We start from the raw sequence: 15647 nt of genomic DNA on the forward strand, positions 1-15647 counted from the left end.
GGGGGAAGAAGCTGCCCTGTCTCCTGCCTGGGTGCCGGCTGAACCTGCAGACAGCCCTGAGAGCAGAGGTGCTGGACTGGGCCCAGTCCCCGTGACCCCTACAGGCTGACGTGAGGCCGGGGGCGGTGATGCTCACTGAGCAGACACACACCTCCCTTCCTGCCAAAGGCCCTTTGAGGCAAGTACATTCCGTGCTGTTCCACACCTGGGGAAGGGTCCAGAGAACTTAGTAGCTTTTCCTGCTCTTCTGGAAAGGGGGGAGCAGGGATGTGGGCTCAGGCAGGGGCTCCAGAGGCCCCACTCCCACCCTCTGGGGCCCCTCCCCTCCTCTGGCTGAATCCACCTGCCCTCCCCTCCCTCCTTCCGGCACTTTCTCTCCAGCAGGCCTGAAGATGCACCTCAGGGCAGCGTGCCTGTGGCCTACCCCCCAGGCCATGCAGGAGGCTGCCAGGCCATTCAGAGGTGGCAGCCAGGCTCACAGTCACCCTCCCCCCCCCAGCCGATTCTCTGGGAGCACTGCCCAGTCCTCAGGGAGGTCCTTTCTGGGCACAGGAAAGGGAGGGGGAGGGAGGAACAGCCCTTGGGTCCTTTGGCTCTCAAAACAGGCCTCAGAGCACAGGGTGGCAGGGGAGGCCACAGCAGCTCCACAATACCCCCTTGACGGCTGGTCCCTCCCTTCCACTCCCGGCTCCGCCTGCCTCGCTCTCCATTAGAATGCAGCACATCCCAGCCCCATCAAAGGCCCATTCAGCTGCACCCCACTGGCTGCCCCCACCCCAGGCCTGACTAAAGGAATTAGGGAAACACATTTCCCGGCATCCCAGGGCACCCAGCTGGGGAGATAACAGGACCCTGGTTTCCCTGAGCACTGCAGCCTGGTGAGGGGGAGCCCCCGCCAGGAGGGGGCTGGCTCCCAAAGGGCAGCTCCTGGTAGCAAGCTGGAGGTAGCTACTGCTTCCAGAAGGCAGAGGATGCCAGGGAGCAGGCCTGGGACTCCTGAATGCTCCCTTGAGCTTGCAATGTCCCTGCAGGACGGCAGCCAGCCTGGCAGCTGGGCCCAGCTCCAGCCCCAGTGGCTCTCTCCCCTGCACTGTTCCCAGCCCTGCCAGCTCTTGATGCCTCTGAGCGGGACCTGAACCTCTCAATTGCTCTTTTCTGGAACTGTCCTTGGTACCAGCCCCTGCATGGTGGAGGTGGCAGGGAGGGAGGGGGCATCCAGTAAAGGCAGCGGGTGCTTGCATTCTCCCTTCTGGACCAGGCTTTATCCAAAGCTGCCGAGCCCAGCAGCATCAGGTCCACGCGTTCAGTGGGTGTCTTGGCAAACTGCCAGGTCCAGAGCGACCAGCCAGCCCTGCCCAGTCCCAGGACAAGGCATGAGGTAGGGTAGGGGGTCCTGGCAGACCCTATCTTTCCACCCCCAGGCTGCTAGGGCAGAACAGCTGCAATCACAAGGTCAGTTTCTGCCCTTGGATCAGCAGGGGGTCCCGTGCCCTCTCTAGCTCACGTGTATGCACATGCGGGCACCTCCACTGTAAGTCTCACGGGGTTGCGGGCTGTCCTTTCATCACCAGCAGACTCAGGTCCTCCTGGTTTCTGCACCCTGGACACCGGGTGCTGCCGAGGGCCACACAGCCGTGCTCGTTCACACAGCGGCACTCAAGCACGGGCTTCATCGCGAGCCTCAGGTCTGTTACAGACCAAATATAGCATGGAGGAAGCCCGCCTTTGTAAGAAAGCACTTTGTAGCATCACCCTTGGAAGCGCGCGCCTGTGTGTGTTAGACTTGGGAGTGTAAGGACAGCGGCGTGGAAGGCGAGGTCAACGCCACACTCTATATCCACAGGGTCAGGATGCTGGCCAAAGGGTGTGCCTCTCAGGCCCCAGGGGATCCCCCCATCTGAGGTTCAGACCCCTGCCCATCCCCAGCAGACCTGGTTAACTCCCTGCAGCTGAGAGAAGACATCTGGTCACCTGCGCATGTCCTACAACCAGTGACGTCTTATCTCAGTTCTGCCCCAATGCCCTGCGACCTCGGGGCCCCTCTCTTCTCTGGGCTGGCTTCCTCAGCTATAAAGGAGCTGGTCCAGATCACCCGAGTCCCTTTAGCGCCGAGATTCTGGGGTCCTAGTTAGGGTAGGCACTGTGGCTGGAAGATGGCCTGGTCTAGGGGCTGGCATGGAACGTAACGGTGGGCAGACCATCCTCGCCGGACCACCCACTACCCAGAGTTCCCAACTTACCACTGCAGCGGCCGTGTCAGCGGCCAGGGAAGTCCAGCTGAGGAGCAGGGTCAGCACCCCACAGCACAGCATCCTAGGAGAGAGGCAGACCGTGGGGTCCCGCCCCAGGACGACTGCACTCCCATGCTGCCCTGACATCTGCCTTCTGACTGCCCAGGAGGGCTCTGGACGCCATGCCCGGGGCCCTAGGCTAGAGAACAGATGTGGGACATGCACCGAGGGGGAGGAGCTGGCTAGAGGAGGCGGGGCTCCCGTCTTGGGGCTGGGTGCTGGGGTGGGCAGGCACCTGTCTCTCTCCGATGGTGGCCCCTGGCCTGGCTTAGTCCCAGGCCATGAGCAGAGATACTCACGAGGCCAGGAGACACCTGGAGCGCTTGGCCAGTCCCAGGCAGGCAACGAAGCAGACGACCAGGTCCAGGATGAAGAGTAGGAGGTAGGAGAGCCACCTGGGCAGGAGGGGCATGGCGGTCAGGGCAGAGCTCCCACCTGCTGCCCACCAAAGCCCGCCTCGTCCTTTGTTACGACAAGCTGCCCGGAGCCAGCAAGAACTCCCTGTGCTTGAGCTGAGAGCTCTGCAGGGGCTCTGGGGACTGGACCCTCATTTCTGCATGGACCCTCCCACCCCTGCCAACCTCCTGACTGTGTCTAAGCCTGCACGGGGCCCGCTGGAACCTTCTGCAGTGACAGAAAGGCTCTCTATCTGCACTGCACACTGGGCCTGCCACCACCCACAGGAGGCTGCTGAGAATGGGCGTGCAGCTTGTGCGAAGCAGGAAATCGATTTTTTAAAGTACTCTTTGGCTAGACAGTATGTGTGCTTACTAGAGAGAGACAGAGACAGAGAGAGGGAAAGCGAGAAATCACGTGGGGGATGACCACGTCACAGTGCAATCATCTTCCTCCATTCTCTGCTTGGGATCTTGGGCATGCACACACGCGCGCCCGGCTTGAGTTTAGGCCACTGGGTCTGGGACTCAAACTGCGGGGAGTTCAACAATGTAACTGCTATGCCATCCGCTGGTCCTGGAAATTAATTTTTAAAAAATTGCCAGAGAGGCAAGAACTAGCCACAGAGACAAAGAAGGAGGTGGAGGAAGAAAGCATCCCCCAGTGGAGCGTGGTCGCACCACAACCCCCCTCCATTCCTCCATCCTGTTGGGATTGGAACACGCATGTACAGTCACCGGCGTGTTCCGAGCTGCTGGGGCCAGGGTTAGAACCGCAGATGGTCATGGAAGATCAGATCCTGTAACCATCAGGCCAACGGGCAGGCTCTGGAGAACCATTTTCAATTTCCCGAATTTTGATTAATTTAAATAGCCACGCCTAGCCAGGGGCTCCCCCCAACTCCCCCTCCACACGCACATATACAGCGACTGCCTGGACAGCACAGCTGCAAAGGTCTCCTGCAGCCTCCCCATGGCAACTCCTTGCACCCGACTCCCTTTGCTTCCACAAGGTTTGGGCAGCGCCAGATCAGGCACAGCCTGGCAAACGAGGCTTCTGTAACACACAGCTTGGGCTCCCCAGGGCCTCCCAACTCGCCCCTGCTGTGTGGGAGTCTGGGGGGATATTTGTGTCAAATACGGCCACAGTGGGCCGGGGCTGCCCATTAGGGAGCGAGAGTCAGCACGGCCCGGGACACCTGTAAACCTCCAGGCCTCCCAGCCCCTGGCAGATGGCTGGGGCCCTTGTCAGCACCTGGGCCCTTTGGGTACAGCTTTATTTTCCGTAAAGGTGGAACACCATCCCACAAGGGGGCAGAGTGAGGACTAAGTGCTTGCTAAATGCAAAGGCAAGGCCAGGCTTTCTTAGAGCACTGGCTGAAGACTCTCAAGACCATGGGGGAGGTCCTGAACACGGCCCCGGTTCTATTCCCTTCCATGGAGGACCTGGGCGGTTTGCACATCTCGGCAGCAGCAGCTGAGCTCAGCAGTCCTGTGCTGGGGACCCCTGGGCTGGGACCCATCTGAGCCATGGTGCAGTGGGGCCGGGGTGGGAGGGTATGCAGAGAGGGGACTTCTCTCAGCTCCTGAAGAAATTAGTCTTCAGGGCATTCTCTTGAGGCAGAGCCAGATAAATTAGTTGACTCCTTGTCTCCAGCAGTGGTTTTCTGCTTCATTAATACTTTAAAGAGGATAAGAAAGTTTGCACTATGGCGAGGGAGAGGGGGAGCAGGCGGGAAGACAGAGACTCTGAGGGGGAGGGAGCAGGCGGGAGGCCCCGGAAGCTAAGGGAGGTTCTTTTTGCTGTGTGAATTCAGACTTAGTGCCAATGGCTCTAAATCCTTGACTCCCTGCACAGAGCAGGGGGCAGCAAGAGCAAGTCTCTGGGTTCCCAGGATAGAGTTGGGGGGCTGTGAGGCAAGGGCAGACCCCACCCTCTACAGGCTCAAGGCCACCAAGGAGCCACTTTTCTTAGAATTGGAGTTGGGAAGACACTCAGGAACTGGCTGGTAGAGCAAGGGTCCCATTCTACAGACTGGAAAACTGTGGTCCAGGGGAGAGGAAAGAACCAGCCGGGAGTCCCAGGCTCCCCACAGCCAGCCACAGGACCCCTCTTCCAACCCAGAGCACCGGTGTCACGGTCCAGCCTACAGATTTCTAGTTTGCTCTCCCTCCTGCACCTCACGGTGGCCAGCTGGGCTGCTTCTTGCCCACCCTGCAGGCTGATGCAATGCGTTCTCCCTGCATCCAGGCCTCCTGCTGCATGGGGTTCCTGGAAACAGCTCTCCCAGCGGAGCCCCACGAGGCCTGGGAGGTGAATTTCTAACCAAGAACTTGGCTCTCGCCCACCGTCGCGGCTCCGGCCTGGCTCCCCAACTCCTCCCTGGCCGGCCTCTGCCGATGTGACCTGCACACACCTCATCCCCTGGGCACGGCCTCTCTTGGCCTTTGAGCTCCTCCAATACCTGGTCAGGCCTTACTTCCCTAGCTGGACGGCCCTGCTAGAGAACCATCTGGAAAGCGAAGACGGAGGCTCTAGGGGAGACCCGGCCCCTACTTGCTTTAAGCAGCTCTGGTGCGACCAGCCAGGAAAGGAAGGGAGGTGACGGGAAGGGACAGAATGTCGTCCATGTCAGGAGCCACAGGTGCCAGCCTCGGACTGAACAGGCGGAGGGGAGCTGGGGGGGGTCTCGGGGACCCCTGTAATTACGCACACTGAAATAGCTGCTGTGCAGTCACCAGGGCTCCTATTTTAAGGAAACCATGTGACAATCTGCTCCTTTGATAGACACATTAGGGCTCATTTCATTATTGCCATCAAAAGCCCACATGGTCCAATGCCAGGGCCACTTGGGGAAGAGCAAGGTCAGAATGGACCCCGCCCTCACCCCCAGGACGCCCAGGGCCCAGGCGGCGAGCAGCCCCACGCGGCACGCCTAATCAGGTGCCACTGCCTGGGGCCACAGGAGGCCTCGGCAGGTGGTCAGGGGGCAGTTTCTCCTGGTCCCTTGGGAGGAGGGCACTTTGCCCATGAGCACCCACATCCCACCTGCTGGGGAATCAGAGAAAGGGCCCTTCCATGCCGCGTGTGTGACAGTGTGGAGATGCGGTGTGGAGGCCAGGGTGGGGACTCTGGGCGTCCCTCCCCAGGGACCTGCCATGTCCTGCTCTCAGCGGGAGAGAGCCCTGGAGGGCGTCTCTGGACTCAGTGTTAGTCCGGCAGGGACTTCCTGGGGTGGGGTTTTGTGACACAGGGCAGAGGGACCAGAAAAGCAGAGTGCATGGTGGGACACATACCCACGAAGGCTCTGGCCTGTTCATGGCCTCCTGAGGGGCTAGCGACTGGGGGCGGGGGCCCAAAGAGCCAGGACCCGGCCCGGAGTTTGGCCGCGCACCCCCCACCCTAGCTCATTCACCACAACCCCTGCTGGATGACCCACCCGCCCTCGGGCCCTCTTGAGCCAGGCACTTTGAGGGCACCTGTTCCACGCACCAGGGAGGCCCAGAGGCTGAGCCTTTGCCTTCTTCCTCGGCTTTCCCCAGCGTGACTGTTACCAGGTCCTGTGCCTGGATGGAGAGCATCTGGCCTGGGGTCTCGGACCTGTGTCCAGCGCCTGCCCCCGGGGTGGGCTTGGGGACTGGGGAGGCAGGGGAGACATATCTGGACACCCACAGGCTGAGGTCTAAGCTCATGCCCCTCAGGGAGGGCGGCGCAGGGGAGGAGGCTGCGGGCCTCACCTGCAGTACTCCACGTAGCTGGTCTGGTCAGACAGTGCGGTCAGCTGCACCGTGGCCTCCCTCCACACGGGCAGCACTGAGAGCTGGGCCACGATGCTGTCCGCCATCTGCTGCGTGAACCTCAGCGTCTGGATGTAGTCGCCCCGGGCGGCGAAGATCTCACCGAGTCGGGCCAGGTGCTGCTCCAGGTCCACTTTCATCCTCTGGGTGGTCCCGGAAACCTAGGGAGAGATGGAGGGGAGGTGTGGACCTGGCCCTCCGGAGGGAGACAGCAGGCAGGTGCAGCACCTGCTTCTCATCCCAGAGATCTCTGCAAGCAGAAGGCAGCTGCTAGGCTTGAGTGAACACATCTGGCCGCCCAGCCCTGCTCTGGCCTGCACTGGGACCTGGGCTTAATGGCCAGGTCCTCACCACAGAGCCAGGTCCAGGTGGGAAGACAAGCACAATAACTGCTTTTTCCTCTTAGAAGATTTTCTGAAAACTTTAGACATTCCAGATTATGAATTCCCTTTTAAAGAAGTTTGCACTGAAGAGCTGTGTTGCCACCTGGCCTTTAATCTGCAGCAGGACTCTACTATAGACGTCCTGCAAGAGGAAGATTTTCTCAAAGAACCAGCAGTTAGCGTAATGGCTATGTCACTGGACTCCCACGTAGTCGACCGTGGTTTGAGTCCCGGACCCGGTGGCTTAAACTCACGCCGGGCGCGTGTGCGTATGTGCCCAAAGTCCCGAGAGGAGAATGGAGGAGAAGGGATTGTGGCGTGGCCATCCCCCCTGGGGGGTGATTTCTCGCTTTCTGTCTGTCTGTCTCTCTCTGTCTGTCTGGCGAGCGCATGCGCCCTATAGCAAAAACCTCTCCAAAAAAAAGAAAAAGAAAAAGAACCAGCAACAGCACACACTGTCCTGCACACCGAGCAAGGCGGACGATCAAGGCGAACGATCGTGCTTTGAAAAAACACACAAACAGACCAGATCCTGCCTCCAAGGCGCCAGGACTTGAGACCGGAGGTGGAAATTGGTGCCTCTCTGTGTATTCCTGGCCTCTGTGGGATGTCTTTCCTGCCAGGTGCGCAGCCAGGCTCTAGTCCCAGAGCTGGGATGTCAGGGGCCGAGGCTGAGCACCCTGAAGGAAGCACCTGTCTATACAACGGTAGAAACAGAAGAATGGCAGGGACAGTCCTCACAGGCTTTGAACGCACAGGTAGGCTTCCAGAAGGACCAGGGCGGGCTGCAGCCTAAGCCCTGCCCTCCTCCTGCCCCGAGCCAGGGCAAAGGACTTTGTTATTCTGAAACAAGAGAGCTAGATCCAGAAGCACAACTGGCTGGGAAGGGCAGTGTGACAATCCTCGGCCTTCAGCCCCCTGGGTTTGGAAGATAAAGCAAGAGGAAGAGCAGGCAGAAACTTCCCAGGGACCAGCAGATAGCAACCCCAGCGCACCCCCTGGATTTGCCACCCTCCGGGACGCATAGAAACTTTGTGGCCTTTTACATCTGCGCTAGGCTGCGAGTTCCTGGTTCCAGAAAGAGAATGGCTCTTTGTTCTGTTTTTTCAGTGTCAGTGGCTTGTTCTGTGTTCTGGCCTGCGCCTGGTCCTGACGAGCTGGAGAGGGGCTAAGAGACACCAGAGCGTAGAGATGGTTGGAGAACGACGCCCAAGCCACGGAAAAGCGCGTCAGGAACGAAATGTCACCCTACTAAACTGCCCCGTTCCGTTTAATAAGTGGACATACTTTGAGGCCGTGGATACAAACGGCTCTATGATTCAATACCGTGTGGCCAGCAAACCCGGCAGGACATAATATTTTACGTTTCTGTCCCCTATCGAACTTCACAGCCAAGTGCTGTCAAAAAAAATCCGTAAGCTTTTTCTGTAAGCACACCTTTTCTCCTTCCCCAGATCTAAAATGTTAACTTCTCTATTTTTTAACCCCTCCTTGAGAAAAACAAACAAACCCCCCCCCAAAAAACAGCTGTCAGGTCCTCTCTTTCTTGCTGATGTGTTCTCACAGGAAAAAAAATAGTCACAACACTGACCTACTTACAGCCCCACGTCCACACGCCACCCCCAGTTCCTAAGAGGTTCAGCACACAGTGCATTCCACGGGGAGACAGAGGGACGCTCCAAGGATGAGAGGGATGCCCAGTCCCCGGGTGGGCTGGGCGAGCTGGAGGGTGGTGGCAATTGTGACTGTCCCCTAGGATGGAGCGGAGTGTGTCCCCCCCAGGACCCCCTGAGCTCCCAGCAGCATCAAATGCAAATTCTCAGCCTATTTCTAGACCATCCCAGGCTCCAGAGGGGCCTCAGTCTGGGTTTAACAAGCCCACCAGGTGATTCTGATGCAAGCTCAAATCGAAAACCCCTGGGAGAAGGAAAGGCCTCGGTTTAATGAGGCTGAGAGCAGCTGCCCAGGGGGTGTGGTGCCTCAGCAGGTGGAGGGAGGGCCCCTGCTGTGGTTGGTTTAGATGTATCCCCCAGAAATTCATGTGTTGAAACTAGGGAGCCAACTGTGCCGGTATGGAGAGGGTGGGGGCTTTATCGGAGTTTGGAAGGTGACCGGGGTGGGGTGAGGTCCTCAGGGCAGGACCCCCATGCTTAGTTCTTGGTGCCTTTATTACAATAAAGGGGGCCAGAGGGTGGCATAGTTAAGGTGCTGGACTCCCGTGTGGTCAACCACAGTTTAAGTCCTGGACTCGGCGTGTGTGCGTGAGTGTGCCCCAAATCCTGAGAACAGAGGACTACAGCATGGTCATCCCCCTGGGGCTGATTTCTTGCTTTCTGTCTGTTTCTCCAGTGAGTCCATGTGCCGTATAGCAAACATCTCTTTACAGAATAACATGGAGACATGTGTGACACTCTCTGACCCGATTCTGCTGAGGACCCACGACAATACAACCCTCAACAGATGCAGCCCCTGACCATGGCCCTCCAAAGTCGTGAGCTAAGTAAACCTCTCAGGCCTATAAAACACCCAAGTCCGGGCACTTCTGTTACAGTGACAGGGCACGGGTGAAGCCAGCTCCATGGCAGATCGTGACGGTGTCGATGGAAATAACCAACTCTGCAAAAATAATAATTAATGTGATTTATTTTTAAGCACCAATTTGAGTGACCTAGGCCCGGAGAAGAGGCAAAACATGCCTCTCTCTCTGGATGAGATTTGATTTTGAGGGTGAGAGACAAAGTTTAGAATTTAGTGAAGAGCTTTCCATGGGTCTGGCCCAAAAAGGCGGGACATGTGGGAGGGGAGTGTGGGGGCTTGCAGGTTTTGGGGGGGAATCAGTAAAGAGTGTACTTTACCAGAGATAAGGGGGCTTGGATACAGTCACAAGATACTGTCCCAAGGACAGGGCGTTGGCAGAGTCCCGTTATCAATGAGACAAAACGGTCTGTTAATGATTGTGGGCGTGACTCACCCATTCCAGGGAGACCATGCCAGGGACAGGATGTGGGAAGATTTCTGTTATCAAACCGGCCAAAGTGGCCTGTTAATGTCTGTGGGCCTGACTCACCCCAGATCCTTCGGAAGGGATTTTAGGAATAGGAAAAAGCAGTCAGACTTTTGTCCTCAACGGCAAGGGGTGTGGAGGAACACAGGCCCCAAACCAGAAAGCCTGGGTCCTGGAGCCTGGGTCCTGTTTTATTGCAAGGACTAGTGTTTTTTCTTATTTTTATTTTTATTTTTATTTCGAGATTGTAGCATCCCTGCAAACTCCCCATGCCTTAGTTTCTTCACTTAAGGGAAAAAAACCCCTGCCTGCCGAGGGTACAAACCTGAGCCGGCAGGGCAGGGCTGGAGACCCAGGGCCTTGTCTGAAAGCAGACCCCCTGAGGGGGAGAAGTATGCCTGGGCCCCCTTCCTCGGGTGGCCGCATGGGGAACCCCCAGAAAGGAGCCATTTGCCTCTGCCCACCCCACCCCAGCCAGATGCAGGGCTGGGGCTTCGGGTCCAGAGGGGAACTCGAGGAGGGGCCTCCCACCATATTCAGGGCTGCCCCAGCAGGCCTCCTGTTGGCCCCAGGTGGCCCGACCCATCCCTGAAGGCTCCTTGGCACTTGTCACCACAGTAGGCTCTTTACCCAGGCCTGCACTTTCAGGCCTACCACCACCTGCCTGATGTCGGGCCGCACCCTCAGATCTGGGGGGCACTGTAAGATCTGGGCCTCCCCTAGAGCCCTTGGGATGGGGGTGCTGGGAACCCACCTGGGAGCCCAAAGCGGCATCCAGGCCTCAGCAAGACCCAGAACGCAGTCTCACCCCGGGGAAAGTGGTGGTGCCTGGACCCTGTGCAGGAGGGAGGAGGAGGGAGGAGAGCAAGGAGGGGTGAGGAGGGAGGAGGAGGAAGAAGAGGGAGAAGGGAGAAGGGGCAGTGGCCAAGGACAGGGCTGGGCAGCCAGACTGGCAGGAAGCCCGGGGCCTCACTTTTCATTAACGGGGAGAGGTCGAGGGGCTGCACCCAGAACCCTTCGGGGAGAGGTCGAGGGGCTGCACCCAGAACCCTTCTCTTTGGGAACACGGGGCACTTCAGGGTGGGGCTCGCTGTTGTCTCCACTCAGGCCCCAGAGCGGTGGCCTGGTCTGCCGGCCTGCTCCGGCTCCTCAGCACCCCTCTCATCTCGCCCTGGGCGGCTCTGTGTTTCTCGCAGCCAGTGAAAGCCATGGTCTGGGGTTCCCCGGGCAGGAGGTTCTCCTCTGGGGCTGGCTTCTGCCACTAAAGGGGGGAGGGGACAGGCAGGGCTTAGAAGGTGTGGAGCCCCTCCCCCACCAGGGCCAGAGGCTAGGGTGGTGCTCAGAGCTGGCCCAGGGTCCCCTGATCAAGATGCCGTGGGTCCTGCAGGCCTGGGTACTGCATGCCGGCTCTCAGCTTCTCCACCCACCCTCACGTGGCAGCGCTGCCCCACCCATGCCCTGACACCTGGGCATCAGCATTGGACCCCAGGGGTATAGGGGTGGACAGGTGAGCTGTGCAGGAGAGCTGGCCCCTGGAATTCAACTCCAGCCCCTCTATGGGGCCCAGAGGCTGCCCCCCTAACTGCCTGGGCAGCAGGCTGCTGTCCCTTTAAGACGAGCCCCCCCACCCCACCCCAAAAGGGGCTGACTGCGGGATTAAAACCTCAGAGGAGCTTAGGGGAGCAGGAGGGGGCAGATGAGGCGAATCCTCTTCCAGAGGATGCTAGGCAGTGTCCAAATGGGGCTGACTGGTGGTGGAGGCTACGTGACAATGACAGGAATGGGCCTCTGGCTGGGCTGTCGCTTCTCTGCAGGGGACCTGGCCCTGACAGCCCTCCAGGCCCTGCTTCCCTGAAAGCTGCCCTTCGCCTTTTCCACCCGAGCCTTCCTTCTAGGAGCACCGGAGCTGACTTGGTGCTTATAACAGAGGTGACGTGGGGTCAGGCAGGTCACTGGAGAAGCCCCGCCCACTGCCCTCCCTCACCCAGAGACCAGCGCCCAGTAGGTGCCCATGGTTTCAGGGAAGTCCCTCCACCTCAGGCCGTCACTTGCGTCTGAGGTACCCCCTTGACAGCTCCTGTCCCCCACAGCCCTCTGTGCCTGCACGCCAGGTGACAGACAATGCAACAGGTGGGTTTTCCACCTTCAAGGTCTCCTGCAACAAATGGGGAAGAGCCCAGCTCTCCCGAAATGAATGGGATTGGATGCACAGCCCACCTGCACCCCACTGCAGTCCCCTCCTTGTCCCTGCACCCCTCCTGGCCTGGGAGGCAGGAACTGCCTGTCGGCTCCAGGCAGGGGGACTGCAGTCCAGGGGAAGCGTAGCCTTCCAGCTCTGCACGGCCCGCGTGTGCAGCTCCCCTGGCATCGGGCAGGGCCTGTTCTGACACACAGACCTCAGGGCTGAGGGTGCGCCCTGCCCGCCGCCCACCAGCCTTACCAGTGCGTCGATGCCGGAGAAGGTATGGTTCACGTTGTCCAAGGAGTAGATCAGCTGGTACACCCCATCGTTGGTCTCGCTGTTTCCATAGAAACCCACGCCCACCGCAGCACTGCAGGCCAGACCCCGAACAAAGGTGAGAGGGGAGTGTGTGTGAAAAGATGACTGCACGTTATAGAGCAGTTTCAAGGTCACAGCGAAGCTGAGTGGAAGGACCAGCGCGTTTCCAGCACTCGCTGCCCCTGCACCTGTGCAGCCCCTCCGCCACCCACCCCAGCACCAGAGTGTGCAAGTCACAAGTGTCGAACCCAAATGGGAACATCATTCCACGCGGAGACGCAGTTTCCATAGGGGTTAGGCTTGGCACTGGAGAGCCATGGGCTGCGGCAGATGCACAGCGACATGCATGGCAGCATCACAGGTGTGGCTGCTCTCAAAATTCCCTGCTCCACCCACTCACCCCTGCCCCAAGCCCCAGGCCCTGATCTTCTTCCTAATTGCCAGGTGTGTGCTCACCAGAGAGAAATCCAGACAGAGAGAAGGAGAACGCACCCCCTTCTCCATGTCTTCTCGCTGTTGGGATTTTGGGTGCGCACGTGCACACACACACACACACACACACACACACACGATGCATGCTTCTCAAGATGCCAGGGTGGGTGGGCAGGAACGTGAACTCCTCGTGGCCATGTGGGATCCGGCTTCCCCAGTCACTAGGCTGAGGGCCGGCCTCGCAGTGAGCTTTTCACTGGCTCCAGCTCTGCTTTCCCAGGCCTCACAGTGTGTAGCTGCCCTGCGTGGTCAGCCTGCATGCACACATGCACACGCACACACTCCACAGCCTGGCACTCCCTGTGTAAACCAGTATTCTCTGGGGGCCAGCAGGTAGTGTAGTGGTTAAAGGGCTGGACTTTCACATGGCCAACGGTGGTTCAAATCCCGGACCTGGAGGCTGGAAACTCACACTGGGTGTGTGTGTGCATGCCCAAAATCCCAAGAGGAGAAAGGAAGAGAAGGGACTGTGGCATGGCAATCCCCCCGACCCTAAGGCGATTTCTTGCTTTCTGTCCGTCTCTGTCTCTCCAGTGAGTATACACACATGATTGCAAAAATCTCTCTCTAAAAAAAAAAAAATCTAAAAAACAAAGCAGAACAGTATTCCTTGGATTCAGCCATTGTTGTAAAAGTGGATTTGAATCACTTGACTGCAGTCCATGTCCCTCCTGTGTGTCCACGGGGATGCTGAGGAGAGCCATCAGAGGCTCAGTGAGGTCGTCACACGTCGGGTGCACCGAACGTCCCCCATCCCCCAGTCAGCGATGGCGCCGACAAGAAAGAAGTCGATTTTACTCTGCTCTGAAAACCCCCTGGCACCCCCTTTGTTTACAGATCTCTCTTCCCTCGACTAAAGTCGTGATCTAGTGTTTTCAGGGGATTTTCCACCCTTTCAATCCTCTTTCCATTTTTTAAACTTTATTTGATTTTTATGATAGGCGGTATGCACATACATGCATAAGAGAAAGAGACAGAGAGAGAGAGACAGAGAGAGAGAGAGAGGCTCTCAACAGGGTCCCACCGTGCTGCGACCCCTTCCTCAGCCCTTTGGCTCCTTGGGATCCTGGGTGCGTGTGTGTGCCCGGTGCATTTTCAGTCCCACCCAGAGATCTAAACCCGTGGCTTCCAGCCTTGGAGGGCGCTTGCATTACTGCGCACCCAGCGGCTGGGCCTCTTTCTATTCTTAAGTGAGAACCTTGAAGTTTTTTGCCCTTTCCTAGTTGGAGGATTTACCAGAGACGGGCTAGGAGTGGCTGGGAATTTGCACCTGGTCTTCTGGGGCCAGAAACCACCCTGGCTGTGTAACGAGGGCCTCCCGGCCCCTCCTGGTGTCATTGGTCCTGCCTGGGCCACATGGAAGACATTCCCACTGGAAGGAAAGGACAGGATAAACGGGCCCTGCTGGCTCCCTGCTGTCAACACCACTGTCCTTCCCAAGTATAAAGTCACCGTCCCTGCACGCATAGAAAAAAAGAAAAAACAAAGTCATTGTCCCTGCAAAAGAGAGGAGCAAGAGGGTCTGTCCTGTGCCGTGTCAGGATCCCCTCACTGCGGGACCAGCAGTTGGCATAATGGCTATATCGCTGGACTCCCATGTAGTTGACCGCAATTCGAGTCCCAGACCCGGTGGCTTAAACTCATGCCGGGCGCGTGTGCGTGCATGCCCAAGATCCTGAGAGGAGAATGGAGGAGAAGGGATTGCGGTGTGGCCATCTCCTCTGGGGGGGTGATTTCTCGCTTTCTGTTTCTCTCTTTCGGCGGGCGTACGTGCCCTATAGCAAAAACCTCTCAAAAAGAAAAGAAAAGAAAAGAAAAGAAAAGAAAAGAGAAGAGAAGAGAAGAGAAGAGAAGAAAAGAAAACCCTCACTGGCATTTCCTTTGCCCCCTGAGTCACCCCACTTCCCCCGGAGCCATGCTAGCAGAGTTCAGCCTCCTGCCCCTCTGGCTCCTGCATCTCCTGCCAACCTGGCTTCTGTTTCTGTAGCCCAGTGAGCACGGCTCCTGGGAAGGTAGCCATGTCATTACACCCAGGGCCCCTCTGTGCGCCCATCACCCCCGCAGTGCGACTGCAGGGTCTACGCTTTGGCCAACGCTGCAGGCAGGAAGGAGCCGTGGATGGGTTCCAGCTGAGAGGAAGAGTGTAGGGGTGAGGTGAGCCCTGGGGAGCCCAGGCGTCCTTGCTCCCAGGTCACTGTCCTGTCTGGCTCCTGCCCTGCTGCAGAGCAGTGAGGGCCTCTATCCTGGAGCGTAACCACCCCCCCCAGAGCCCGTCGGGATGGATACCGAGCTGTTGGGGAAGTCCTGCAGATACGAGAACAAGGACAAGACAACGGCCAGCGGAGCAGGCGCGTGTGCGGACGCTGCCGGGGCGGGGTGGGTCAGGCGGCATGGCTGGGAGTCCCGACTCCCCAGCAATGCAGCGAACCGGCTCATGGCAAGGAGGGGACAAGACTTGATCTGAGCTGGAGGCAGGCCTTTCTCTGACCTCGCAGATCCAGTGGGAGCTGGGGAGGGACGGGGCAAGTAGAGACGGCCAGCGGAGCAGGCGCGTGTGCGGACGCTGCCGGGGCGGGGTGGGTCAGGCGGCATGGCTGGGAGTCCCGACTCCCCAGCAATGCAGCGAACCGGCTCATGGCAAGGAGGGGACAAGACTTGATCTGAGCTGGAGGCAGGCCTTTCTCTGACCTCGCAGATCCAGTGGGAGCTGGGGAGGGACGGGGCAAGTAGAGAGCCGAGATGCCGACTGGCTGCGGGTGGGGCGGGGGGGGGCTGGGGGGGCAG

General features: G+C 58.6%; 1 protein-coding gene across 1 annotated transcript in view; it reads right to left on the reverse strand.

The window, feature by feature from the left end:
- Positions 1 to 15647, reverse strand: part of TTYH2 (tweety family member 2) — a 39451-nt gene that overhangs the window by 13066 nt on the left and 10738 nt on the right. Inside the window, 4 exon segments of the mRNA XM_014586680.1 lie at positions 2241 to 2313; positions 2591 to 2686; positions 6425 to 6645; positions 12312 to 12423. Coding sequence (XP_014442166.1) covers positions 2241 to 2313; positions 2591 to 2686; positions 6425 to 6645; positions 12312 to 12423 — 502 coding nt within the window.

The sequence above is a fragment of the Tupaia chinensis genome, unplaced genomic scaffold (genome assembly GCF_000334495.1).
Source record: "Tupaia chinensis unplaced genomic scaffold, TupChi_1.0 Scaffold000159_1, whole genome shotgun sequence".
Taxonomy (NCBI): Eukaryota; Metazoa; Chordata; class Mammalia; order Scandentia; family Tupaiidae; genus Tupaia; species Tupaia belangeri.